The sequence below is a fragment of the Hippoglossus stenolepis genome, chromosome 6 (genome assembly GCF_022539355.2).
Source record: "Hippoglossus stenolepis isolate QCI-W04-F060 chromosome 6, HSTE1.2, whole genome shotgun sequence".
Classification (NCBI taxonomy): domain Eukaryota; kingdom Metazoa; phylum Chordata; class Actinopteri; order Pleuronectiformes; family Pleuronectidae; genus Hippoglossus; species Hippoglossus stenolepis.
This window is the reverse complement of record NC_061488.1, coordinates 11,707,215-11,732,277: the sequence shown is the minus strand read 5'-3', so window position 1 is coordinate 11,732,277 and position 25,063 is coordinate 11,707,215. Positions and strand designations below refer to the sequence as shown.

Here is a 25,063-nt window from a genome sequence, read left to right as displayed (position 1 = left end):
GGGTCTTAAAAGACAGCACACATGGACGGGCATATGTCTTAAATACTTAAATACTACTAAAAAGTATTTAAGCACAAATGTGCACACACGCTCATTTACATACAGGCAAGAAAAACGGTAAAAAAAAAAGTCTCATTGCCACCTGAACACGAGCAGTCAATTTATAGCAATGGTTGTTTTGATACGGTGTTTCCTGGGAAACTAATCAGAGACAGACCTAAATAATCAGGTCAGAGCAGCAGAGGTCAAGGGTCACATCCAGACTTCGCACTCTACAGCTGCCTCTCGAAGTGGAGAGGAAATGGCATACATGTGCAATCAGACACACTTTCTCACACACCGACTATCACATATTGATGCATTATGATTGGCGCTGCAGTGACATTGATCCTTCATCATGGTTTGGATTTCAACTTCATAATCATGGTTTGTTTATCTCCGTTTCTTTCTCAGAGATTTAAACTACAACGATCTGCAGGAGTTCCCTGTGGCCATCAGGACACTCAGTAAGCTTCAGGAACTGTGAGTGTACATGCACACGCACACACACACACACACATTCACAAAAACACACCTGCCTGACATGACTATCATGGTTTGCGTTATCCCAAGTAATCCCGTTAAGTGATTTTAATGTGGCACTCGGATACAATCTCTCTCGCCCTGAGCAGGTGTTGGCTACACACCCCCGCTCCGGCTGGCCTGCACGTACACACAGACGCACACACACAAACCATGTTTTCCCCCGGCTTCAGCAGATGTTCAGCAGCGTGCATATGTGTCACAGATACAGGCGTATATGTGTGCGTGTTTACATCTCATGTGTCCAAAAATGTTTTTCAGCTGCGCAATGGCAGGTGCAACACGAGGAGATATGACTTGCCTCTCGCTCACAAACACACTGTTGCTGCAGCCAACACACATACACAAACACACACACATACACAAACACACACACACATGTTTTATCAGAAACATATTGATAGACTGCCTGACGAATGATATGTTCTTATGTTTGCAGGGGCTTCCATAACAACAATATCAAAGCCATCCCTGAGAGGGCCTTCGTGGGAAACCCTCAGCTCCAAACCATGTGAGCTCAATGCTTATTCTTGATGCTACAGTGTGCACATATTAGATAACACAAATTTGACATTTCGTGACATTATGCACAACACGTCTCATTCACAAACGCAAATGAATCTGAAGAATGTCTCTTTCTTGCAGTCACTTCTACGAGAACCCCATCCAGTTTGTGGGAAAATCCGCTTTCCAGTTCTTACCCAAGCTGCACACACTGTGAGTATGCGGTCAGTAGAAACCATTGCAGCGAGTTAGCCCAGACACTGTTTAAATCATCCTCGGTCCCTTGCAGTGAGAGTTGAGTGGACATGTGTAATGCCCTACTGAATGATGTTGTGTTAGCGTATCGCTGGGCTCTGTGCTGATGTGGTAAGGGAGAGTGTGTTGTAAGAACATGTTGAATGGTGTGACTTATGATGTCTGGTGAGACAGCCAAAACAGCCTGTGTTGATGTTGGAGGAAAAGTCAGATGGCTGAAATGAGCTGTTAGACAAGGTCTGTGTGCATGAGCATGAGCGTGTGTGTGTGTGTGTGTGTGTGTGTGTGTGTGTGTGTGTGTGTGTGTGTGTGTGTGTGTGTGTGTGTGTGTGTGTGTGAGATTGAGTGAAGGAGAGAGAGAAAGAAAGAAAAAGTGTTTCTCTGACAGATTTTCTCCCCATTTGACTGCAGTTCACTTAACGGGGCAACCCAGATTCGTGAGTTTCCCGATCTGAAAGGAACCACCAGCCTGGAAATTTTGTGAGTGTCTCCTTTATGCCCCCGCACACACCACCCAGCGCAACACACACGCATGGTATTATTTCACCGACTGAGCGTTCAGCGCATGCAACAACAAAGAATGTGAGAAGAAGACACAGAGGTTAAGGGTTGAGGGCAGACTGGAGAGAGATAAGAAGATGGAGAAAAAAAGAGAATAATTGTGTTTTAGGATTCCAGAAAACACAGGGAAATAGCAGAAGTCTCAGAGAAGGGATAGGGAGGGGCAGGCTAGTTATGCCAGCCAGTGACAGGTTTGGCGAACCTTTACAGCTCCCTGTCTGACCAAGTTAGACTCACAGAACTGGGGAATCCTTTCGCTTGCTTGAACTTCAACAATGATCAGAGGATTCTCTCTTTCTCTATAGGACGCTGACCCGGGCTGGTCTCTCAGCTCTCCCTCTGGATCTATGTGAGCAGCTGCCTCGCCTCAGAGTGCTGTGAGTACATACGCACACAATCAGGAGGGGGGTGGGGGAGTGTGGGAGAGGGTGAGAGGTGCAAAACTGATACACAAAACCCCACTGTGGAGAGCCGTGCCCCCAAGCAATCACTCGTACAGTCACTTCACTATGAAATCCAATCACCACCCCCCACAAAATCATTGTCCTGCTACATGTATATCGCCTTGCTCGCAGGGCCGAGTGTTCACCCAAATAATCCTGTCACCCCCATAATTTCCCACGCTATAAATCCACAGCTGGTCACTGTGTTTATGTGTGTGTGCTTTGTGTGCTTTGTGTGTTGTTGTAGGGAGCTGTCTTACAACCAGATAGAGGATCTGCCCAGTTTTTACCACTGCTCCGCCCTGCAAGAGATGTGAGCAATTCAACTCCAATACATACACATAAGCATCACTATCAATGTTTGTGTGTCCCCCCCCCTAATTTATATGTTTATTAATGTTTGCCTGTACATTTCAACAGAGGGCTACAGCACAACCTTATCAGGAGGATAGAGTCGAGCACCTTCCAGCAGCTCACCTCTCTCAGAGCACTGTAAGTCAACTTTTCAACCTGTCATGAATCATTTTCATGAAAACACATTGTCTATACCAGTGGTTCCCAACACGGGGGTCAAAAGATTTTTGCTTATTCATATGAAATACTACAATTACCTCTTTACAGTCATTATTGTGGGATCAGGGATCTCAAGTAGATATTGGTTGCTTTTAAGAGGCTCATATGACAGGTTGGGGATCACTGGTCAAGATACAACTATGTATACTTATGACCCGTTACTGTCATCTGGTGGTAATACAAGATTTTAAGTGTAATTTCACTTGCTTTCAGTTCACTTTATTATTTTCTTTGTCAGTGATCTGAGCTGGAACATGATCGAGTGGATTCACCCGGAAGCCTTTGCCTCTCTTCACTCTTTGATCAAACTGTGAGTAAACACAGACACATTGCAGTCACTTCTGGTCTTCCAGCAGTGTCACTTTCAAATTTATTGTATCTTTAATTAAAGTTAGGCAATATGTCAGAGCCTCGATCTTACATAAACACTCCATATTGTGTGTACCACAAAAAATGAAAACAGTTGTCTTTGGCTGAGTCTGCAGAGAACACTCATGAATTTATTGTTTGGAAAAGTGCTCAGCGAGGCCAGGAGACGCATCCAAGGTCATGCCAAAAAAAAACTGCTTTACTATGTGAGGAGTGATTGAAGTATGTCTTGCTAAACAAACACATACACTACATCTGACAGGACGTGTTATCTGAAGGGAAACTGATGGAGCCTTGTCCGACCTGTTAAAAACATCTAAGGCACCGACGCTTTTTTGTTACCCAGGATGAACCTTTGCTATATCTGAAACGAAAACAGGATCGTAAACACTAGCATTCGGTCTGATCTGACACTTCTGTTCCTTTCTCAATTTCTTTCTATATTTATCTCAGGGACTTGACAGAGAACCGTCTAAGTTCAGTCCCCGTTGCAGGATTGGCGGGGCTCACCCATCTCAAGCTGAGGGGCAACACAGATTTATACGACGCTTTCAGCCCTGATCATTTTCCCCGTATGAGGTAACACAAACACACGCAATCACGCATGCCTTATTCTTTCTTACTGGGTGTATTCTTCGACATGAACTTGAAAAGTTCTCCAGAAAATGATCAAAGTTTATTAACCTACCCAGGTGTGTATCCTGTGGCTGTAAGGAAAATGCTTCCCGTCCCATCACCTCAATTATGTTTCCACTTACACGTTTCTATTAATATCCAAGAAATTCAAAAATTAACTAATTACAACGTTTCCCTGCAAGCCATTCCTGACGTGAACTTTAACAATGAGGAAGCATGCATGGGTCGCAAGTTAATTCTTGTTACACTGATCCCTGAAGGCCTAGAGAGGTGCAGTGAAGTGAAACTGGAGATTGAGTTTCAAAGAAGATGGCAGGTGATCAAGTGGCAATGTCAGCATTACTGTAGAACATGGTCCAAAACAGAACTCCTGGCAGAGAGCTACATGAAAAAAAACTGCACATGCACAGCAAATGTTTGTGTACAAGCATCCACACCAAAGACAGTAGAGCCAGACCTCAGAAAAATAGATGTTTTTCCAACAAATGATGGGTAATTTAGTTTGATTTGCGATATGTACTTAAAAAAAGAGGTCCACATTTTCTGAGTCCGTCTTAAAACAATATTCCCAGGCACATGAGTATATTTCTTGCTGTATTGATAACTTCTGTTGGAAAGATATCTATTTCTAATGTATTTCCATGTGCAGTTTATCTGAGGATAATATGAGGCTTCAGCAACATGTTGTAATCAGGGTTGTTTACAATGTAGAAAGTTCCCTCATTTCACACAGAACAGGGGCTGTGGATTTTGGTTTCATACATCTGTTGTGACGTTGTTTTTTCTGGTCTGATGTAAATACCGTGTTCACCTGTTTTTTACAGGGTGATAGAGATGCCTTATGCCTACCAGTGCTGTGTATATGGCTCCTGTGACACCTACAAGCCAGCCAGTCAGTGGGACACAGAGCAAAGCAGCACCGATGAGGACCTACACAAGAGGACTGTGGCCATGTACCCAATCCACGCTGACACACACTGTAAGAAAGCACATCCTTACAACATCTGTGTGGACGCATATAGAGAATAAAACACGCATGGAGCACACCGAGGGGTAAACTCATAGATGGAAATCTGAGCCCCATATGTCTGGGAGCGCAGGCGAATTATTGACACAAGCCGTCTTGAAACATGTCAGAGCCCCGCAGAAACCACAGCTACCTGGCAGCCGACACACTCTTACACTCGTGTGTTGACCCTTCCAACGCGTTCCTGTGGCAGGCGTGAAATATAAACACTAATAAACCAAAATTAGGTTGAAATTAAAACCATTAAAACCTACACCATTAAAAGCTGAAAATAAACAATTTCTGGGTGAACCAAAAAGTAACAATAACAAAAGATGATTGAACCATAGCATGCCATTGATTGAAATGTATTCACCTTTAATTGTTAGAAAAACAGTCGCGATAATCAAATTTCATGCAAGTGCTTGTTATCTTCTAGATGTTTTTTTTTCTGTCAGTACAAAAAAATGTGAGAACATCCCCCATATTACAACCACCACCGACAGCCAGTGCCACACACACTCTAACATGCATATACTGTGTATGTGTAGCTTTTCACCCTTACGATACTTTCTTCCAGATGACCCTGACCTGGAGGAGTTCCAAATGGAAATAGAAGAATCCAAACTACAGACCAGCGTCCAATGCACACCCACGCCAGGTAACAAATGACACCTTCAGTGATCAACTAGCTTGCAGACTGTTTTGTCAAAGGAACGATTCAGTGATTTGTTTGTTTGCAGGTCCTTTCCGTCCCTGTGACTCTCTGTTGGGCAGCTGGCTGGTCCGTGTGGGCTTGTGGTCCATCTCCCTGGTGTCTTTGCTGGGGAACTCCATCCTGCTCCTGTCCCTCTTTGGCTCACCTGGCTACCTGTCGCCGCTCCGCTTCACTGTAGCCTGCATGGGCGCCTCCAATCTTCTGACAGGTGTGTGTACGTGCACCCTGACCCTTGTGGATGCTCTTACCCTGGGAGAGTTTGGTCACCATGGTGCGCGCTGGGAGGGGGGTCCGGGGTGTCAGGCAACAGGATGGGTCTGGGTGTTTGCATCTGAAGCGAGCGTGTTGCTGCTGACTCTCGCGGCTGTGCAGTGTGGCGTGAGTGTGACATGCGCCCGGGCCTATGGGAAGTCACCATCTCTTGGAAGTGTACGCACGTGTGCACTGTTCTGCCTTACTCTTTCCCTCACCCTGGCCTCTCTCCCACTCGTAGGAGTTGGGGAATATGGGTCCTCACCTTTCTGCCTTCCCTCACCTCTACCACCCCCATCCTCTCGGCTGCCCTCCTCCCTGGGCTTCCCCTTGGCGCTCATTATGATGAACACCCTGTGCTTGCTTATAGTCACAGGTTCATACATCCGCCTTTATTGGGAGTTACTTAGGGGAGAGTGTGAGGGCTTGTGGGACTGCGCCATGATCAAACATGTTGCCTGGCTGATATTCACCAATGGCCTCCTCTATGTACCGGTAGCTTTCCTCTCCCTCTGCTCCCTCTTGGGTCTCCTCTCTCTCGGGGAGGAGGTGCTGAAATCGACCCTCCTGCTTCTACAGCCCCTGCCTGCCTGCCTCAACCCCCTCCTCTTCCTACTCTTCACACGGGACCACACGCAGATCTTCTTCTGGTCTCGCCCCAAAGCACGTCCGCAGCTACGCCGGGACCACACCCTGGATTCGCTGGTTTCTGTGGAGACAGAGAAGAGCTCCTGCTCCGACTCGTCGACACAGACGTCACTCTCCGATGCTGATGCTCTGTACAGTGAGGGGTCCTCTCTCCAGCCCAGACTAGATCCAATACGATTTTCCCACTGCTCCTCTACTTCCTCTGTCCCCCTCATCCCTTGCCAGATTCCCACTCCTGCTGCCAGAGATAGAGACAGAGCGACAGAATGGGGAGGCCTGAGCGAGGATGGATGTCTGAGGAGTTTGGACCAAGATGGGATTCATAAGACTCGCCCTCTGTATTACTCCACCATGACCCCCTCTCTCAGCTCTCATCCATGAGACTCCAAGCTAGCTGTTTGAATAGCTGGGACACTATGGACACTCAAGGACCATAATCGAACAGCAGCAGCAATATCAGCTCTGGGTTATTAATCCTCATGCACCTAAGAGTGAGTTCACAGAGAGAGACAATAGTACTTTATAGACGTCTATGAGAACACAACAAAGTGCCTCTGAAATAAGAGAGTGCAACTTAAAGTTCCCTTCAGAATAAAGACTATTAAAATGAAACACCACAATACAGGGTGACTGTCAAAATAAAGCACTATTTCAGACACTACTCAGTGGACTGCGACTGTCATGTACTCGCAAGACAGAGAAATAGAAGCTGTTAACCACATGGAAAATCTCACCGCCAGACAAATCAATGATTTAGTGGCTGGATGGGGATTTAGGTAGATCCAGTAGAATTTTATGTGTAAATGTTTATAATGAAATGTGATCACGAGACATGCAAATTAGAGGTTACAGACTGTTCGGCTATATTTTTAAGTGGAGTTATCTTATTTGTCTTTGTTAAAATATAAGTTCTTTACTATTGCTAAAGTCTGTTTCAAATAAAAGGGATTCATCATCGATGTGCCGGGACATTTTTACCAGAGTAAGCTAACATGTTTTTGCTCACTGAAATGTTACTGTCGGATATATATTTCTCATCAACTGTGTAGTATCGGTTATAAAAATGCACCAGGAGACGGATCACTCATACAGTTTTACATGGTTTACAGGATTTTATCTCAGATATGCAACTCTGCCCAACAGGAGGCAGGCAGTCATACAGACTGAATGGGATGTAGCTATCTTTCTACAGACATTAGAGCAGGCTAGCAATATGTACATACAATGTAACTACCTCTGAACTAGCATGCTATTGACTCAATACAGCCTTATGATGTTTGTCTTTCTTTTTATACGATAAACAGCAAATATATGATTTTATATGTTAAGAAATAAATGCTTAGTTTGTAAAGAAAGGTGTCTTGCTATTTAGGATGTACATACTTTGCATACAATTGGTAAGCATATGTTTGAATAAAATTATTATCTTCATACTGTATATACTTCTTACTGAACCACTCTGCTTATGCATGAAGCACCTCCACAATAGGAGACAAGGTCTGGTGTCTAACATATTTAAGAAAATCAATCAATTCAATTAGTTTTAAATAAACTTTAATAACACAACACAAACATAAAAAATAAACACATTTCTGAATTAAGAAGAGGAATACACATAATAGGTGGAAGTAGGTATCAGCACTAAATAAAACATTAAATTGTAATTCACAAGTGCAGACAGGAGTAAAATGTATGGTGGCTCTGGACCTGTGAGGTCGAAACTAACTACAGGTTTTCTTTGCTGACTCCTCTCCCTCCTGTTGTGCACCGAGTGGATGTCTTTTGCGGGATGAAATTTTCTGATCTGGAGTATTTTCTTTGTTTCCCTCCTGAACTTCCTGGAAAAAAAGACAGAAGCAAGCTATTTTAAATAAAGACAGCTTTGCTCATCCACACAGCAAAACTGAGAAGTATAAAAAAATGTATGTAACAACTGAATATATACATATCAAGCTGCATCAATTTGTTGCAGGTGAATTTAAGTCAGTAGACAGCACGATATTAAGAGAGCACAGCACCACCTTCTGGGTAAAATAAGCCCTACACACAACACATACAATAACAGAAAATTGCTTTGAAATAAGGATAATTAATTCTGAAACCCACAAAAAAAATGCAGCCGACCTAAAGGTTCAGTACAAATTAAACTAGAATGACTCTTAGTAGAGGGCATAAATATTCCAAGGCCCAACATTCCCCTTTTGAAACATTTAAATTCACTAGATCCTGATTTTTACTTGGATCTGCATCAGATTGTACAGACTCATAAATATCAGTCCCCTAAACATATCAGATTATTTTTCCATCAGGATCCATGAATAGGTCACTTAGAAATCAATGAAAATTTTGACAAAGGCCTAATCTCACAATGTTAAAAAAAGTGAAAAGAATTCCTGGATCCACGCCAAAATGTAATGGTTTCTTCAAATTTGATGGTAATCTGTCTAGTAGTTTTTGTATAATCCTGCTTAAAAACAAACAAGCAAACCTCCTTGGCAGAGGTAATTGAAAAGCTTCAAGAGGAAAACTGTTGTACAACTGCATCACCATCACACAAGTGACTTACCGTGTTTTTCTGAACGGCATGTTCCTTTGTCCACTTCCTGGCCGTCTCCATGAACAGCTGTTTGTTGTATTTGAACTCTGATGACTGCATTCACAAAACGTCAGGGTCTCTAGAGGTTACAACTTTTTTTCTATGTATTATTGAAATGCATTCTACTGCAATTTTGAAATTTCAAGAGGCTGGTGTATTTTATTTCCTTATTAGTTAGTTTATCATTAAGAAAACCACTGGCTGCTATACTAAAAGATAGTGTTCATATATTTCAGTGTTCAATTCTTTTTCAAAGTATACATTTGGAGCACAGTGTTGTTTAGTTCTCATTGTAGACATTGTAATGTCACAAAAACATTTTTGAGAAAGCTCTTCTGTCACATATCCGTATTGACATCACACTATTCACAAAAGCAAATAAACCTGTATCAGAGTTATTCTCCTCTAAAAGACAGCAAGATACATGTTGATACAAGATTAAATGTGACTCACTATATCGGCCATGAGCGGGTCATCTGGATTGGGCTCAGCCATGAGCAGCTGAATGGAGGAGAGGACTGTGGAGATGTTTAAAGACGGCCTCCAGGCACCCTGGATGAAAACAAAAGGCAACATTAAATCTATACATATGCAGGTGTAAGTGGCCATTCTTCTTACTGCATTTAAACAAACAGATAATGTGAAAATTATAGTGTATTTAGTGCTTGAAATCTTTAACGACCTTTGGCGGGAGTTTGAGAGCATCGTGGCAGATACGTCCGGAATTGTCAATATTTGGATGGTAGATGGGGGTCAGGAAGCGTATTTTGGGAGGCTCAAATGGGTACCTAAGAGAGGAAAACAACAAGTTAATAATGCAACTGGTTTAAGAACAGAGAACTCCTTCATCAATGTTTAACCTCTGTGAAAATGTACCTATCTGGGACCTTGATCTCCAAAGAGAAGAGTCCACCTTCATAAGGAGTTTCTGTTCCACCAACTATCTCTGCATATAAGAGGCAGATAAAACAGATATTAAGCTTGACATATGTGGTTTGATCTGGAGAAGAAATACATTCAGAAAATAGTAAATATTAATGAATAATACATGAATTAAAATGCTACAGAGGTTTTCTTCATATAGCTCTTTTATTTTATGTGTTTCTAAACATTTTAACTGGTTACTGCTCATGAAGAGCCATTATGATGAGATAATTCAAACAAAAACAGTGACATTTGGGGAAAATTTAGAATTTTTTTTCCTAAATGTTGAATCATTTAGCTTCGCTTAACAGACACTAGACACCACCTACATCAGTATAAGGCAACACAATTCAACGCAATCAGCAACCTTTAAAATGACCAATTAACATCTATGTCAAACAGTTGCAAGTCAAACTGAATATCATGAGACTGATGAATTAGACTGCATAATATTTTAGCTAGGTGTACCTAATAAACTGGTTAATGAGTGCATGATATAGTAGGCGGTCTGTGTCTTTTACCGATACAGGTACAGGTCACTGAGTGTCTACTATATATCAGGTATCACATTATATATCATCTATGACCTTTAACAGACAGAGTGGATTCAATGACAAACTATCGTGTAATTGGCCTGAAAAATGTACTGACACGAAAAGCATCTCAAGTCATTTTACATCCAGAGACAGAGAGTATACATACGTGCCCGGAGGTCGTCCATCCGCTCCTCCGTCTGCCAGCATGTTATTCCGGGAGGTGGCTCAGTGCTCAGCATCTGAAGTTCACGCTTCAAACGGGACGTCTTCTGCATTCTGCAAAATGGAGAATGGAGTTGATTATCTGCTTTCATGCATCACAAAGAGATGACAATGATGACAAAAGGTGGGATTCTGACCCCTTTCTGGAATTTTTTAAAAACTTTATAGCTCACAATAGAGATTATAACAACATCAAGGTAGAAAAATGTGTCCACAAATAAAAAATATACAAAAAAATTAAAAGGTACATGTTAATGCTAGGGGCATAAACAAAAGTAAAATAAAATATACAGCATTTCAATATTTTTGGCTATTGCTTTTTGGATTTGTAGAATGTCAAATTGAATTGTGAATGCAACAAGGCACAGTTTCCTACCGGACAATTTCCATTTTTTTATATGGAATGTATCCATTATAATAACAACAATAATCATAACAATGTAAGAATCTGTCTTTGTCCAATCTTCAAGGTGACCAAACAAGACGAAACCTTATATATATAACCTCAATATAAAAAGCACAGTCTTCAAAACAAATGAACAACACAATCATTACAGAAGCTACAGTTTATACACAAGTCTCTGTTGAATGCTACGGACATTTACAGGCTTTAACGAGGCTAATTCTTCTGATAAGTTAATTTGAACTCGTCTCTTTGTGGCAGTTCCAGCAATTGTTGTTTCAAATTGACCAGAGTTAGGCGACCTGGTTGAATATTAACCAGCTGCCTCCTGTCGCCATTAACCTCCCTGACAGAGCGTCTTCTGAAGTCTAACGACCACGCCGGAGTTTAAATGACACGTGTATTTGACATTAAATCACACTCGCTTACTTTTACACCCTCCTCAGAGTTTGTTGTCCACTTCTTCTGCTTCTGTTTTCACCTTTCAAACGAGCAGACTTGTGTTTTTAGATTTCCCTCTCACTCTGCCCTCATACGTCACAGCCGCTCCGCTTCCTCTTCCGCTACTTCTTCTTCTTCTGTTATACGGTGGCGCATTGTCGCCACCTACCGCTGCAAACATGTGTAACAACCAGGTCAAATTACAGCAACTGTGCTTAAGTTGAATCAATATCAATGATCAAGCTTCCACTTTATTCATCAGATGACATTTTATTTTCATTCACAGTTATCACCTGGGAAAACCAGTCTAATGCTTCTCTTCGCTTGTTGTCCTGTCCGTCCTGGGAGAGGAATCCCTCACATGTGGCTCTCCTTGAAGTTTCTACGTTTTCCCCCCATTAATGTTTTCTTTTGGTTATTTTTCCTCACTCTTAAGGACAGAGGATGTCGCACCTTGTCAAGCCCTATGAGACTAATTGTGATATGTGAAAATGGGCTATACAAATGAAATTGGATTGATTGATTTATCCAGTTTTCCATATTCAGTACGATCAACTTCAGACCCAGTTCACCTGTATATTTTATTTTCACTTTTTCTTTTCTGTATATTTTTGTGTTTGCAATTTGTATCTTTGCACCATATTACCTCACATTCACAACTGTGTATGTTTATCTACTTATATAGAAACAATCTCTCATGGGCCCTTCATGCAGAAAAACCTGGTGAACCAGAGCTTGTCAGTAAAAAGTTTCAACCATCTTGAAATACTGTTATTAATTGTTAAATGTTTTTTTTTTTTACAAATGTACTCCATGCAAACTGTAGTTAAAAACAAAACATTAATAACTATTAAAGTCTTTGTTTTACACACATGCAGACTTTGGTTTAATGTAATGGACACAACAGTAGCACAGTCGTCATTACATTTAACATTAGTTGAATTATTGACTTTGCATATATTTATATATATTTGCCCATTTCTGAGTGTAATTAACAAAGTAGATAGATGATACAGTTCTGATTATGTATCTGTTTCATTATGATAAATCAGATTATGAAAAGAAAAATGCAAACCAAAAAGAGGGGTATAATCTCTATCTCTAGACATCTCACTTCATGGCCGTGGCGAAGATGGCCTGAAAAGTGATGTTTTTGTACGGTTTGTCTTCCATCCTGACATCAGTGAAGCCAGAGTCTCTCAGAGCCGCCATGTAAGTATCCGGGTGCCAGTTCTCAGCGGGAATCATCTGCTTTCCTACCACCTGCGACACAGCGGACAGCTTCAGCGTGGTCACCATCAGGCCCCCTGGTAGGATTCAAGAGAGAGAAACATCATTTCATATATTCACAGAGGCATCACTTAAAGGCAGTGATTGGTCAGATTGGTCTGTCTCACCGTTACAATGTCATATCCTACCTGGTTTCATTACCCGATGTATCTCAGTGGCTCCCTTCCTGAGGTCAGGCCAAAAGTAATAGCAGTTACAGTGAAATACTTTATCCACTGTGCTGTCTGCGAGAGGCATTGCTTCTACACTACAGTGGTGCAGTGTCACTTTCCCACTCGCCACAAGTTCCTTCAGTCGCTCACCTGCCATCTGTAAGTGAAGAGCAAAAGAAAAAGTCTAATATTGTCTCTTGATGTAAAATATTGTTATTATAACCAGGGCTCCTTCAGGTTTCAAAAAGCAGAAATCAAGACTTTTTAATATAATAATAAATTGAAATTAAGATCTCTTTCCCAGCGGAAACCTTGTATAGACTGCAACTTGTTCAAAATTCTACAGCTAGAGTCTGAACCAAAACCAGGAAAAGAAAACATATCACACCAGTATTAGCATCACTTCACTTCTGGTAACACTGATGATAGATAAAATCTCTTTTTACTTGTTTTTAAATCTTAAAATGGGCTGGCTTCATCTCCTTAGTTTTTACATTTCGTATGTGGTATGTGGCACAACATAATGCACTCATGCCACAAAAACATATAGGCATTGAATTTCAATACTTTATTCCCCTCTGTGAGAATGTATACCTCACCTTATGCATGTACTCGGAGTAATCCACCCCAATAAGACGGCCTGTGGGCTCTGTTAGCAGTTTTGCTGCTGACTGCAGACCCAGACCTGGGCCATGGCCCACTTCCAGCACGGTGTCCGCAGGTTGGATCCCACACAGCTGCACGGCGTTCTCCTCAAGGAATTGGTTGTACACTTTAAAGAACTTACTGACCAGCCACCCTGCTACCGATCGGGTTGGGCGACGCAGCTGTTGTCCCACTTTTTCAGGCCACATCACTTGAGAAACACAACAAAAAATACAAGAGGGCATTTTTGCACTTGGTTGTACAACTAAACTTAACAACTTCAGAGATTTATATCAAACAAACTGCAACGCAAATCGGCATTGGGGACCTTATTATTCAGACTTTATTTTTATTATTCCTTAAATGCCTGAGCCCTTATGACAAAGAAATAACTGAGGCTCAATATTTTACAGTTTAACCAAAACACAAATACAACCAAATATATAGAATTTATATTATAAAAATAAACATATTTTTTAATGTTCATTACATAAATGCACGTCTTTACTGGATTCTTTATTCTGTAAAATAAACTGGTCTGGCTCCAATTGGCACAGCCAGCAACCCCAGCAAAATGACTATTTTAAGCCATTTCATTACTGTACATTTATATTTGAATATTTTGGACGAAATACATTTTGGGTGATGACTGTACAACAAACAAAAAATCAAAATATACAGCATATTTTTCTAACTTCAGGTTTTCCAATCCAAAGTCTGACCAGACCAAACTACATGTTTGATAAAGTGGGTTGGTTAATCTGTAATCAGCTTTAGACTTTGCTCAATTCAACACCTTAAACTTCCTGTGCTGTGTTAAATCTGCTCTATAGGCCGATGTATACCAGCATCATCATTACCATTACAGCCAAACAGCTATGATCATGTCCATAATATGTATATTTTTAAGACTTTACCTCAACATAGGTACATTCGATGAGTATTGCATCTTATGTTGACCCCTGTGTTACAAATACCTGTACTACAGTGTACATGTCCAGTGTATATTAACCAGTCACAGCCGATTTGAATAATTTCTATACTAAACAATGTATCTCACATGATTTCACAACATAGTAAACGAGTCACTGGACACGTATGCGGCATTTGCGTACGTTATCTGGCGAACAAATGTGTAGTGGATACGATATTAGGTTAGATGCGCAAACATAAGTTTCTCACGCACGAGCCTCTCACCGTGGTCCAACGTGTTTTCACTTCACGCGCTCCTGACTCGGGTGTTTTTGTTTTGCTGTAACTCAGAGGAGAAGTACGGAAAGCCTGAAGTGCCTAAAAGCCTCAAAGACGATTTCTCTCCTATCAGCGCGCACGCTTCTTAACACTTCAGTAAAGGTCCCTCCCTGTAAATTCCAACCACTCACTTTCCTGCAGTTTTTTTCACGTTTCCCATTATTTAAATCTTGTTTATATATTTTTATTTATTTATTGTACATCACCGGGGCTTGGCCTGGTTGTTTATATACAAAATGAACTTCACTTTCCCACCATAATAAACTTCTGTTTGGAGATGATCGGTCCTTTCTCGCTTCCTCCAATCCGCCTGTGTGGCGCACGCCCATCTGCAGGGATCTGGTTCTCTTTCGTTTTCATTTCCCGGAAGGGTCGAATGTGAAAATAGGAGTTTTATTTCTTCGAGAGTTATTTTCATTCTTTGTCTGTAATGGAGTTCTGAGAGGACTAACCAGGAGTTTTAGTTCGTGTTTGGAAGAGTTTTATGTCTGATTACAAGGAAATAATCCTACTTCTTTTAAGGGTTTTTTTCAAATGGAGAACGTTTCCCTGTCACCTTTGGACAAGGTAAGTGAAGGTCTCAAGAACAAGCTATTTGTGAATGTGTTATTTTTCAATTTAAAATATTGATAACAACAACAACAACAACAACAACAGTAACAATAATTATAATAATAGTAGTAGTAATAGTAGTATTATTATTGTTGTCATTTTTGGTTGTTTATAATATTGTTTGAAACGTTTTAGAATCCTGCTGCTCTGCTTTTCTACTGCTCCTGTTAAGTGAATGTATGTGTACTGAAGACTGAATGTATGTGTGTTCATGTTTTGCAGCAAGAAAACAAAGCGAACACTCTGTCACCCACAATGCATGGAGAGCAAGCCAACAAATCTCCCAGTGTGCTTCACTCCCCCGCTCACCATCCTCAGGGGGACCTGTGGCATCTACCTGGACGTCTACGTGAGTCAAACTCTCCTCTCTGTGTTTGACTTCTGCTCCTGGAGGAGACAGCTCTGAAAAAACGACTGCAGCAGCATCAACCAGCACAATCTCAACCAGACACAGTGTGGTTTGTTTGAATTTATTGCATTTATTCTGCAGGAATAAACCCGTCTCTGTGGGATAAAGAGGACGTCGCCCACTGGCTCCACTGGGCTCAGAGGGAGTACTCACTGCGACGGTCAGAGAAGGGACGATTCGAGATGAACGGTCGAGCCCTGTGCCTGCTCACCAAGGAGGACTTCAGACGCCGCTGCCCCAGCTCAGGTATGAGTGTGCAAAAACAAGATCATGCTGACTCCCCTCTGATTTTATTCCTGTGTTTTCACGTGCACTTGTGTGGTTCTCTCCAGGTGATGTTCTGTATGAGATCCTACAGTGTGTGAAACAACAGAGGAGGGGTGCTGTCTGCGATCCGCAAAATACGCCTCCCTCCTTGACCCCGGAAAACGTACACAGCCAGGGCCAAGTCAGCTGCCAGGTCCCCGCACTCAGCGTCCAAGAGCCTCAGCCCCCAAGAGTCAATGACACCAAAGGTCAGAAGGTCAAGGAGTATATTACTGAACATACTCTAAATCAATGAGAATCTGAATCTGCCATGTATATTGACACATAGAGTGAATATGTCAACTTTATTTGTACCGCAGCTTTCAAACACATGGCTACTTCAGTGAAAATGTTAAAAAAATGCAGTATCTCGCAATGTTAAAGAAAGTGAAAACAAAATCCTGGATCTGCCCCCTGGTTCCTGTGAAAACTCATAATAATCCACTCTGCTGGCGATGAAGGCATGAATGTGTACCTCTCAGCTTATGACACACAGACAAACACATATACACAGATATCCATCTGAACATCTGTAGCATAATCGAATGTAATCAAATACAACAAACTATGAACTGTAAATGTCAGATTGTTTTGTACTGCGTGTACAGACTGTGCAGAGTGTGAGGCAGTGATCTGCACACACTCATAAATACACATCCAAATTTGTGGCTTGTCAAATCAAACTTGTTTTTCTTGGTTAGGTTGTTGTTAATACTTCCTGATTAACCAGACGAAAAACATCAGGCTGCTCTTTCCTGCTTTGGTTTTACTCTGGACATGTAACTGGTCCCTCTTTGTTAATTGTGACCCCTTTATGACCCCTTATTTAGAAAGATCCTAGATCCTCCACTGGACCAGTGCCTTGCTGGGCAGTTTACAGGATCGCAGTGCATCATAGTCTTAATGTTATGTCTTGTATGTGAAAAGTAGAGGAACAAAAACTGGGGCATTTTCCCTATAAAGTTGCAATAAATGGAAAGTACTGGTAACTCAAATCTGTGCGTAATGTGTACTGGAGTAAAATATCTTACTCTTTAATAGAGAAAAACAAACACACACTTTCCTTGTTTGTCCCTCAAACACACACATTCCCTACCATCGCAAGGTACTTTCCAAAGAGGAAGTACAGTGTGTGGGTGTGTCGCGTTTACCTGTAAAACCAGTGATTATTAACTCCACAGTTCAGAACAATCACTTCATTCTCTGCACTTTATCTTAGTAATAAAATGGCCTCTTCATGTCAAACATTCACTAACCTTCATCACACACATTGATGTGAAAAGTCCAAGTAGCTGTAAAAAATCACTTTTGCTTTCAGTTTAGCTCTTTTTTTTCACAGTTCCTCATGTTTCTCTCTCACACAGCTTCCCTCGCTTTCACCAGCGCAGCGTCGACAGCTGTGGTGACCGCTGTGAGCCAATCAGAGCCCGCGTCACCTCTCAGAGATCGTCAGTCGATCTTTCACAATCACCCTGCTCCACTCACACATACTAGTGGGTATATCAAACTGTTATAGCACAGTTGAAATGATTTACTGTAATGTCTGATCTGCTGTCTCTCTCTTTTTGTTTTCCTATGAATCCCCCCCCTCCCCCTCTCTCTTACATGGATCAACAGCTGTCCCCACATCTCCCCACAGCAAAGCTCAGTGTCCTCCTCCAACAAAGAGCATCAGCCAGGAGCCTCTCAACCTGTCCAGTCGAGAGAGGAGCCCAGTGCACAAAGTCAACGGCCGCATCCCAGGTACTGCTACGTTCATTTATTAATAGTTCTACTACAGTGTTCTCTTGGAAGATATACAAAACTGAAGTATTTTGTCTAGAGAGACCACTAGGGGGTAGAAAAACTCATATAAGTCTGACACAGCTTTTAGACGTGAGACATCAGTAAGCCTCAGAGCAACACGTGTGAAAACGAGGCTCTTTCTTGGCAATTCAAGACGAGGTCTCATATTTACTCTTTTGTCACCTTGTTCATCTGTTTTCATTTTGTTTGTGAGGCAGAGCTAGAGCTGGGTAATAAAACAATATCAATGATTTCTGCTATATAGTTTTTATCACGTGAAATGTAAAAAAAAGTTCAATATATATATATCGATATATAATGTTTATGCAATGTACAAGCACAGTGAGGAGGTTTCACACATAATTGAGCTTCTTCCGATTTTTCATTATCTGCTCATGAAGAAGAGGTTGAAACCACAACCTCAATCAGGAGCAAAAATCTGAAAAATATAATTGAAATAATAGCATGACATTCATCGTGAATATTTCGATCTTGATATGATTTTATTGGCCATTTCGCAGCCTTTGGCAGAGCAAACAGCACAAACTACAAAACTTCAAACAATGAATTAAATTGGCTTTAAGAACAAATACACAAGACTGGGTGTTTAGTTGAAATAAGTAAATTTATACACTAGTTTTTAAATGATCTTTGTAAGATTGACATAATTAGAGCATGCATGCTTGGGTATGACCAAGTTTTTGAGTTTGGGTTGTATTTAAAAAAATTTATCCCCTGTGGGGTAAGACGATATGACCAAAAATGATATCAAGATAAAAAAAATTCATATCAGTAGATATTGATAATTGTCAGGATAAAAGTTTAAGCTTAAAGACTGACTTTTGCTCCTGAGTGAAGGTTTTAAACTCTTCTTTATGGCCACATAATGATGAAGACTTGAGCATCTTACAAATCTGAGGTAGATTAATTATATGTTATATATCTCCTCACTGTGCTTGTACAATGCAAAAGCATTATATCAATATATACTGACCCTTTGTTGTATTACCATTGATCAAAAGTATATTGCAATATTTATTGAAATCCTTTTATTGCCCAGCCCTAATCCACTGCATATAAGATACCTAATAGAGATTTAAATGTCAATAATTGCTCATAGTCTTGCTTTTGTTTTCATTATTTATTCACTGTCAGAGTGCAGACTGCTATGGGACTATGTGTATCAGCTACTGTGTGACGACCGTTACCAACAATACATTCGATGGGAAGACAGGGACAGCCTGGTGTTCAGGGTGGTCGACCCAAACGGACTGGCGTGTCTCTGGGGAAACCACAAGGTGAGCACTTCGGTCTGTGTGGTTCATCTGACAGGGGACATCGTTGTAAGAGGCGTTACGCAGCCCGTTTTATAACGTGCGATCTGTATTTTACAGAACCGAGACAACATGACCTACGAGAAAATGTCCCGAGCTTTGCGGCACTACTACAAGCTGAACATCATCAAAAAGGAGCGAGGTCAAAAACTCCTCTTCAGGTCTCTGTCCTTTTCTCTTTCTCATTCACTGTCGATATTTCCCCCAATGAAAGCTTTGACAATTAGTAGTTATTGCTTCCTGTCTGGCTCCCCTCAGGTTTCTGAAACTCCCACACGACATCAGGAAAAAGCAGGCCGACCCCGCCGAGTCCCCGGAACCCAGTTCACCTCTGTACGGGAACCTTCCATACAGCAGTCCCACGCACGAGACCCGTGAAGACCATTTCGAGATTTCCCCTGATCGTATGTCTCCACAGCCTCCTCTAACTGATGCTCCTGTAAGATAGATAAAACTGTGGTGTGTATTTCTTCTGGTTTCAGCTTCAGAAAAAAATAACCCAGGTGTTAAAGGGGACATAGCATGCCCATTTTACCACAAGTTGATATGGTTCCTTGGGGTCTTAATGAAATGTCTGTAACATACTTTGGTCAAAATACCACAAGGATCATTTAAAACAGCACCCTTTTTACCCTGTATAAAACAGCCCTCCACCGAGTGACCTGTTTTGAGTGCCTGTTCCTTTAAATGCGAATGAGCCAGCTCCCCCTCCCTCTCCCCCCATGATTTTAAACGATATAAATTACATATTTTATATGATATAAATTATGAAAATATGCATCCCATACTTTGTATTCCCCTTCTATTGTCCTGGAGTTTTAATTTTCCCAATCACATAATTAAATGTCCCCCTCTGCCCATCCACTACAAGCACACAAGCAGACAGACAGAGAAAGAGAGAGTGGGGGGGCTATGAAGACCATCATTTATCCCGAACCCCGACATTCAACGGGTACAACAACAAGCGGGAAAAACAGAATCGCGGGCTGACCTTATATATACAGTCTATGGGGCTGACCAGCGCGGAGAAATGCACGTCCCGTGTGAACAGCCAGGCAGCTGCGCGCTTGAGAACGGCGCTGCGCTGCCTCGCAGCCTCGCTTCCGCGTCCGGTGTAAACCCGGCCTACAGTAGTGCTGAACACTGCGGAAGTCTTCCACTGCTGGCTGTGTGGCGCTGACACAAATTCCAGCTCACGCATGGGAGGCGGCGGTGCGCCGAGCATGCTGACTGTAGAAGACTGCCACATGTGGTGAATCGCGGCTGACCACGAGAAATGCTCGTCCTGGACAGCCAGCGCTGCCGCAGGGCGGGCTCGCTGCCGCAGCCTCGGTGGGCCAAGCCATGTAGGGAGACTTCCAGTTCCTTGTTACGACACAAAACCCAGGAAGCTCAATCGAGTCGCTCAAGCATGACGTTTCTGACTTAGAGGAACCATAACAAAACGCGCGAGTGTTTTTTTCCCAGAGTTTTTGGGTTGGTAGACATGCCAGATACCCACATTAACGTGTAGAAGCACTAACAAAGTGGAATTTGCATGCTATGTCCCCTTTAAAGTTTTAACAAAATGCACTGTTAGTTGTATTGTCAGAAATTGTTGCACTGTGAGATTGCTTTTTATTTTTCAGTTTTTTTTTTCTGTGATCAGAATGAACACTAAGGGATAAGGAAAACTGTGAGAGAAATCAGAGCAATAATCCCCAGAATTAAAATTTCTCAGGTGCACTCAAAATAATAGCATTACAGTTAATACACAGATTCTCATGCACTAAATCCTGCAAGTCTTGTAGGTAAGTGGTTTAAATAGATGGCGATGGTGTTCAACTTTTCTTTTTCTCAGATTGGACGAAGAAGAATAGATTATTCATGTTCACACAAAAAAAGTGTTGTAGATCAAAAGCCAGGTTTAACATGAAAATGTTATTTTACTATAGTTTGTGATGAATCAACTTGAAGATGTATTTTTTTGTGTAGTGTGTTGTATTGCATTAAAATGGAATGTGGATAATTGAACATTCTTTCTAACTATTTTATGTAGCATTTTTCAAATGATTAAATTACATGTAAAATATGTCATTCATTTGTTGTTGTGATGCACAAAAGTATCATGTACTGTGGTACATGATACTTTTGGCACTTTAATGGTGTTGAAAGGTCTTGGATTGGGTCTTAGAGCACAGTGAAGCACAAAGACAAATGAGACAGATCAAAACAATGTGGTCCATTTACATTTTGCTTAGCTGTATCACTTAAGAGCAAACACAGCCTCATGTAATATAGGAAACCTGTGAGCTAAACACACTCAATCACAGTAGCCTACTTCTTGCTTACTCCCCAAGTCAAAGCTGGCCTCTCTACCTGCAGGGGGTGCTGTGGTAGCACAGGAAACAGCAGCTGAGATGATGAGAGTACACCCCCAAGATAATTATTTGATTGTATAAAACCAATGACTACTTTCATGTTTGTATCCTTGATAAAGTATTAGACAAATAAATGTAAAAAAATAATAATAAATGTATTAATAACTGTTGCAAATTACGTTGAATTCTCAACGCTCATAATTTTTGACTAAAATGCTTTAGTTGTCCTTTTGAAAACTATGTAATCCTAGATAATGTTTCTCTGCAAGTCTGTACCAAATGTACTGAAGTGAGCTGCTGGTTTAAGTCTGTTTTTGTTGTTGATTTGAACTTTTGTTCATTCATTCAGGATTTCCAAATGTCTGGAGAGTTTTGTTTATATTGGCTTCACATGGAAGTCAGTGTGAGATAAGCAAACCAAAATCATGTTTTATGACTAGAAAGAGAAAACAGTAATTGACAGTACTGCATGCCGTACCACTCAGTGCCTGAATTGGACCAAAAAGGTGCCAGTACCCTATAATTCAGCAGTTCACAACATGATCATCGTATGTTTCTTGGATATATTTATATGAATATTTTGGTAATGTATACCACTTCAAATGTATTTTGAATGCGTGTCATAAAACCTTCTGAAAATTCGATATCTGTTGGCCTGAACCTAATACAAGTGTCCCAGATTACCAAGTGACTTGTCCCAGATTATCAAATTCAGGCAGAATTTCTTTTTTGGCACAAAGAAAATTAAAAGCTGTGCCATGTCTCCTCTGAGTTTGATATCTCCATTCTTTCCTCTGGTGTGGTTAGAAAACATCCTCAGGATTATAGAAAGGTTTGTTGATCTAATGTGTAAAACACATAATCCACATGTTTCTATATTTATTTGGGTGAGATCGAAGGGCAGAAAGTCTGTCGAGGATACGTACCCTGGCACAACACGGTGCGTACTCATGTGTACATGTGTGTACCAAGACTCCCCAGGAGGTGGCGGTACGCAATAAGAAGTAACGGTACTCATGAGGACAAAGATCAGAAGTACCACTGAGTACCGGCACATTACTGGTACCACGTGGGTATGACCAATATGGTATGTCTAATTGAGATGTGCTTATTAACGCTCAGCCATTTCCCACTGAATAACTTATCTCAGCCTGCTGGAACTGGCTCCTCTTTAAAGCAGAAGTTGTGCCACAGCACAAATGTTTTTCACCATCTACAATTGAAACGGATCGTCGAAAAGCTTCAGAAAATGGCTTCAGGAGTTGTCAATTGCAATAACGGTGAAGTTCCTCAGTCCGTCTCCTTCTCCGGGTCTGGATTCATGGCCACCTACCAGTTAGGGGTGGCCCAGTGTTTCCTGAACTATGTTCCCTGGATTCTGCGCACAGCTCCGTATGTTCTCGGTGCGTCTGCTGGATCTCTGGTGGCAGCTGCTGTGGTCTGTGAGATGAGCCCAAGTAAGTGACTTGATAATTTCTTCAAAACTGTTTCATGATGATTATCATTTCTTTAGACTCACAGCTCTCTGTGTTTTACAGTCACCATTCGGGATGAGATAATACACTTTGCCAAACAGATGAAGGCATTTACACTCGGGCCATTCAACCCCTCAATCAATGTGCTCCACTGGTTGGAGAGTATTTTGAACAAGTACCTTCCCCCTGATGCACACCACTTTGCCAGCGGTCGTCTCGCTGTGGCTATGACCCGTCTGAGTGATGGCAAGCACATAGTGATGACTGAGTTTCAGTCCAAAGAGGATGTAGTACAGGTGAGTTTGCACTACAGGTCCCTGAGTATAAACAAACACATGGACATGTGTAATTCTTGCATGTTGTCTTTAGGCCCTGCTTTGTAGCTGCTTTGTGCCTTGGTACTGTGGAATTCTGCCCCCATCCTTCAAAGGAGAAGTGAGTATATTTTATGCTTTTCCCGCCGACTCACTTGCAGCCCAGTTTTTTCGGTTTACATCGTAATATATGTGATCATGTCTTGCAGTATTATGTAGATGGAGGTTTCAGTGGGATGCAGCCTGTACTGTCCTGCAGCAACACGTTGACAGTGTCCCCGTTCTCCGGAGAGACCGACATCTGCCCCTCGGACACGCCGTGCATTTGGGACATGGTGGTGAGCGGATCCACGCTGAAGGGCAACATGGCCAACAGCTTCAGGGTCATCAACGCTCTTTACCCCATGGCTTTAGAGGTCAGTCCCATGGTGTCTATCACTGGATGTAACACTCTCAGTGGACGGTGCTGATTTATCATTGTGGATCAAGGCCACTTATGCAACAATAACACTGAGAAAAAGACATTTAACTATATTTGTACGTCTCTGTCTCTGCAGACGCTGGATCAAGCCTACTACAGTGGCTACAAAGACACCATTGATTTTCTTAAGCGCAATGGTTGGTCAAAATACTATGAAAAATTGTAGACCCAAGACACAAACTTTTTGTTACATGCACTCAACCTTAACCTAATTTCTCTCAATGACATGTTTTTTTCTCCCCGTGTGCAGGTCTTGCCCCATATTTAATGAGGAAAAACATATCCCAGGGGCCACTTAGCAGCAACCAAAGTAAAGTGTGGATGCATCTGGAAACCACCACAGAGGAAGAGGAGGAGATGAAGGAGAAGCAGGATAAAGCCACACTGACATCTTTTACAGACAACAGACATATACAGACGGGCACTGCCAAAGTCCACAGTAAGCAGAGGTAATAAATACACTGAAATATACTGTACACAACACCGACAGGACTCACGGCTGAGGTTGTCTGCTCTGAAACATTTTATAGGGAGACAAGGGGGTGAAAAATTATACACTTTTCATCTTTCGTTTAACGGAACAGTATTTTGGGGATCGGGAAAACCACTCTCATACATGTTTGTCGAAAATTTAGGGCTATAGCTATAGCAGCTGAGCTTTGCGTCAAGATATATACGTAATACACATATTTGTGTTGAATTTACTACATTTTATTATGTCAAGTGGTTGAACAAAATGCATTTATCTAAATCAAAATATATATTTTAAGTTCAATGCACATATTTTTTAAGGTAATAGTGCTTACTTAAACTTCATTTGATTATATGTGAAGGGTTCAATAACACATTAAAATCAGGTAAATAAACCAGGTTGAAACATAGTCATATTCACCAGGGGTTTTCAGTGAGACATCTATACAATATTTACTGCTGATCGACCCGTGTCACACTTTGCACTGGGAAGTCTGTTGAATTTGATC

The 25,063-nt window shown here is 41.5% G+C and overlaps 5 protein-coding genes across 9 annotated transcripts in view; 3 read left to right on the top strand and 2 right to left on the bottom strand.

Annotated features, from left to right (window-relative positions):
• Positions 1–7,978, top strand: part of LOC118110656 (leucine-rich repeat-containing G-protein coupled receptor 6) — a 37,096-nt gene extending 29,118 nt beyond the window's left edge. For both annotated transcript variants that reach the window (XM_035158595.1, XM_035158596.2), the window contains 12 exons: positions 454–522; positions 1,022–1,093; positions 1,228–1,299; positions 1,753–1,821; positions 2,208–2,279; positions 2,593–2,658; positions 2,766–2,837; positions 3,157–3,228; positions 3,741–3,866; positions 4,748–4,902; positions 5,510–5,590; positions 5,673–7,978. In XM_035158595.1, coding sequence (XP_035014486.1) covers positions 454–522; positions 1,022–1,093; positions 1,228–1,299; positions 1,753–1,821; positions 2,208–2,279; positions 2,593–2,658; positions 2,766–2,837; positions 3,157–3,228; positions 3,741–3,866; positions 4,748–4,902; positions 5,510–5,590; positions 5,673–6,928 — 2,182 coding nt within the window. In that variant the 3' untranslated portion in view covers positions 6,929–7,978. The remainder of the gene's footprint in view (positions 1–453; positions 523–1,021; positions 1,094–1,227; positions 1,300–1,752; positions 1,822–2,207; positions 2,280–2,592; positions 2,659–2,765; positions 2,838–3,156; positions 3,229–3,740; positions 3,867–4,747; positions 4,903–5,509; positions 5,591–5,672) is intronic.
• A 106-nt stretch (positions 7,979–8,084) lies between these two features.
• Positions 8,085–11,812, bottom strand: ube2t (ubiquitin-conjugating enzyme E2T (putative)). Its single transcript, XM_035158603.1, has 7 exons — positions 11,658–11,812; positions 10,770–10,879; positions 10,020–10,089; positions 9,826–9,931; positions 9,597–9,695; positions 9,114–9,197; positions 8,085–8,385 (listed from the first exon to the last, which is right to left on the bottom strand). The coding sequence occupies exons 2-7, from the start codon at positions 10,876–10,878 to the stop codon at positions 8,269–8,271; spliced, it is 585 nt and encodes a 194-aa protein (XP_035014494.1). The 5' UTR covers position 10,879; positions 11,658–11,812; the 3' UTR covers positions 8,085–8,268.
• A 111-nt stretch (positions 11,813–11,923) lies between these two features.
• zgc:194242 (uncharacterized protein LOC100005854 homolog) lies at positions 11,924–15,286 on the bottom strand. Of its 3 annotated transcripts, none has more exons than XM_035158601.2 (4): positions 15,263–15,286; positions 13,711–13,967; positions 13,088–13,268; positions 11,924–12,976 (listed from the first exon to the last, which is right to left on the bottom strand). In XM_035158601.2, the coding sequence occupies exons 2-4, from the start codon at positions 13,963–13,965 to the stop codon at positions 12,780–12,782; spliced, it is 633 nt and encodes a 210-aa protein (XP_035014492.1). In that variant the 5' UTR covers positions 13,966–13,967; positions 15,263–15,286; the 3' UTR covers positions 11,924–12,779. The 3 variants fall into 3 exon arrangements, with proteins under 3 accessions (XP_035014492.1, XP_035014490.1, XP_035014491.1); XM_035158599.2 differs by lacking the exon at positions 15,263–15,286 and adding an exon at positions 14,954–15,100; XM_035158600.2 differs by lacking the exon at positions 15,263–15,286 and adding an exon at positions 14,943–15,031.
• Positions 15,287–15,298: 12 nt separating this feature from the next.
• Positions 15,299–20,063, top strand: etv7 (ETS variant transcription factor 7). 2 transcript variants are annotated; one of them, XM_035158597.2, is made up of 9 exons: positions 15,299–15,574; positions 15,842–15,968; positions 16,110–16,274; positions 16,361–16,543; positions 17,699–17,827; positions 17,952–18,077; positions 19,275–19,417; positions 19,514–19,614; positions 19,712–20,063. In XM_035158597.2, the coding sequence occupies exons 1-9, from the start codon at positions 15,542–15,544 to the stop codon at positions 19,899–19,901; spliced, it is 1,197 nt and encodes a 398-aa protein (XP_035014488.2). In that variant the 5' UTR covers positions 15,299–15,541; the 3' UTR covers positions 19,902–20,063. The 2 variants fall into 2 exon arrangements, with proteins under 2 accessions (XP_035014488.2, XP_035014489.2); XM_035158598.2 differs by lacking the exon at positions 17,699–17,827.
• A 2,999-nt stretch (positions 20,064–23,062) lies between these two features.
• On the top strand, positions 23,063–24,249 carry pnpla1 (patatin-like phospholipase domain containing 1). Its single transcript, XM_035158573.1, has 5 exons — positions 23,063–23,270; positions 23,352–23,584; positions 23,658–23,723; positions 23,812–24,018; positions 24,160–24,249. The coding sequence occupies exons 1-5, from the start codon at positions 23,063–23,065 to the stop codon at positions 24,247–24,249; spliced, it is 804 nt and encodes a 267-aa protein (XP_035014464.1).
• Positions 24,250–25,063: the final 814 nt, after the last annotated feature.

Bases quoted from the DNA above. Each gene is read 5' to 3' on its own strand.
- pnpla1 (XM_035158573.1), top strand. From the start codon at position 23,063: ATGGCTTCAGGAGTTGTCAATTGCAATAACGGTGAAGTTCCTCAGTCC. The intron at 23,585-23,657 runs GTGAGTTTGCAC...TGTTGTCTTTAG, and splicing joins CCAAAGAGGATGTAGTACAG to GCCCTGCTTTGTAGCTGCTT. The intron at 24,019-24,159 runs GTCAGTCCCATG...CTGTCTCTGCAG, and splicing joins TTTACCCCATGGCTTTAGAG to ACGCTGGATCAAGCCTACTA.
- zgc:194242 (XM_035158601.2), bottom strand. From the start codon at position 13,965: ATGTGGCCTGAAAAAGTGGGACAACAGCTGCGTCGCCCAACCCGATCG. The intron at 13,269-13,710 runs GTGAGGTATACA...CTTCACTTACAG, and splicing joins ACTCCGAGTACATGCATAAG to ATGGCAGGTGAGCGACTGAA. The intron at 12,977-13,087 runs GTAGGATATGAC...GAATCCTACCAG, and splicing joins ACATCGGGTAATGAAACCAG to GGGGCCTGATGGTGACCACG.
- ube2t (XM_035158603.1), bottom strand. From the start codon at position 10,878: ATGCAGAAGACGTCCCGTTTGAAGCGTGAACTTCAGATGCTGAGCACT. The intron at 9,932-10,019 runs GTACATTTTCAC...TTCCTCTCTTAG, and splicing joins GAGATCAAGGTCCCAGATAG to GTACCCATTTGAGCCTCCCA. The intron at 9,696-9,825 runs GTCGTTAAAGAT...GTTTTCATCCAG, and splicing joins CTCTCAAACTCCCGCCAAAG to GGTGCCTGGAGGCCGTCTTT.
- etv7 (XM_035158597.2), top strand. From the start codon at position 15,542: ATGGAGAACGTTTCCCTGTCACCTTTGGACAAG. The intron at 15,969-16,109 runs GTGAGTCAAACT...TTTATTCTGCAG, and splicing joins GCATCTACCTGGACGTCTAC to GAATAAACCCGTCTCTGTGG. The intron at 16,275-16,360 runs GTATGAGTGTGC...GGTTCTCTCCAG, and splicing joins ACGCCGCTGCCCCAGCTCAG to GTGATGTTCTGTATGAGATC.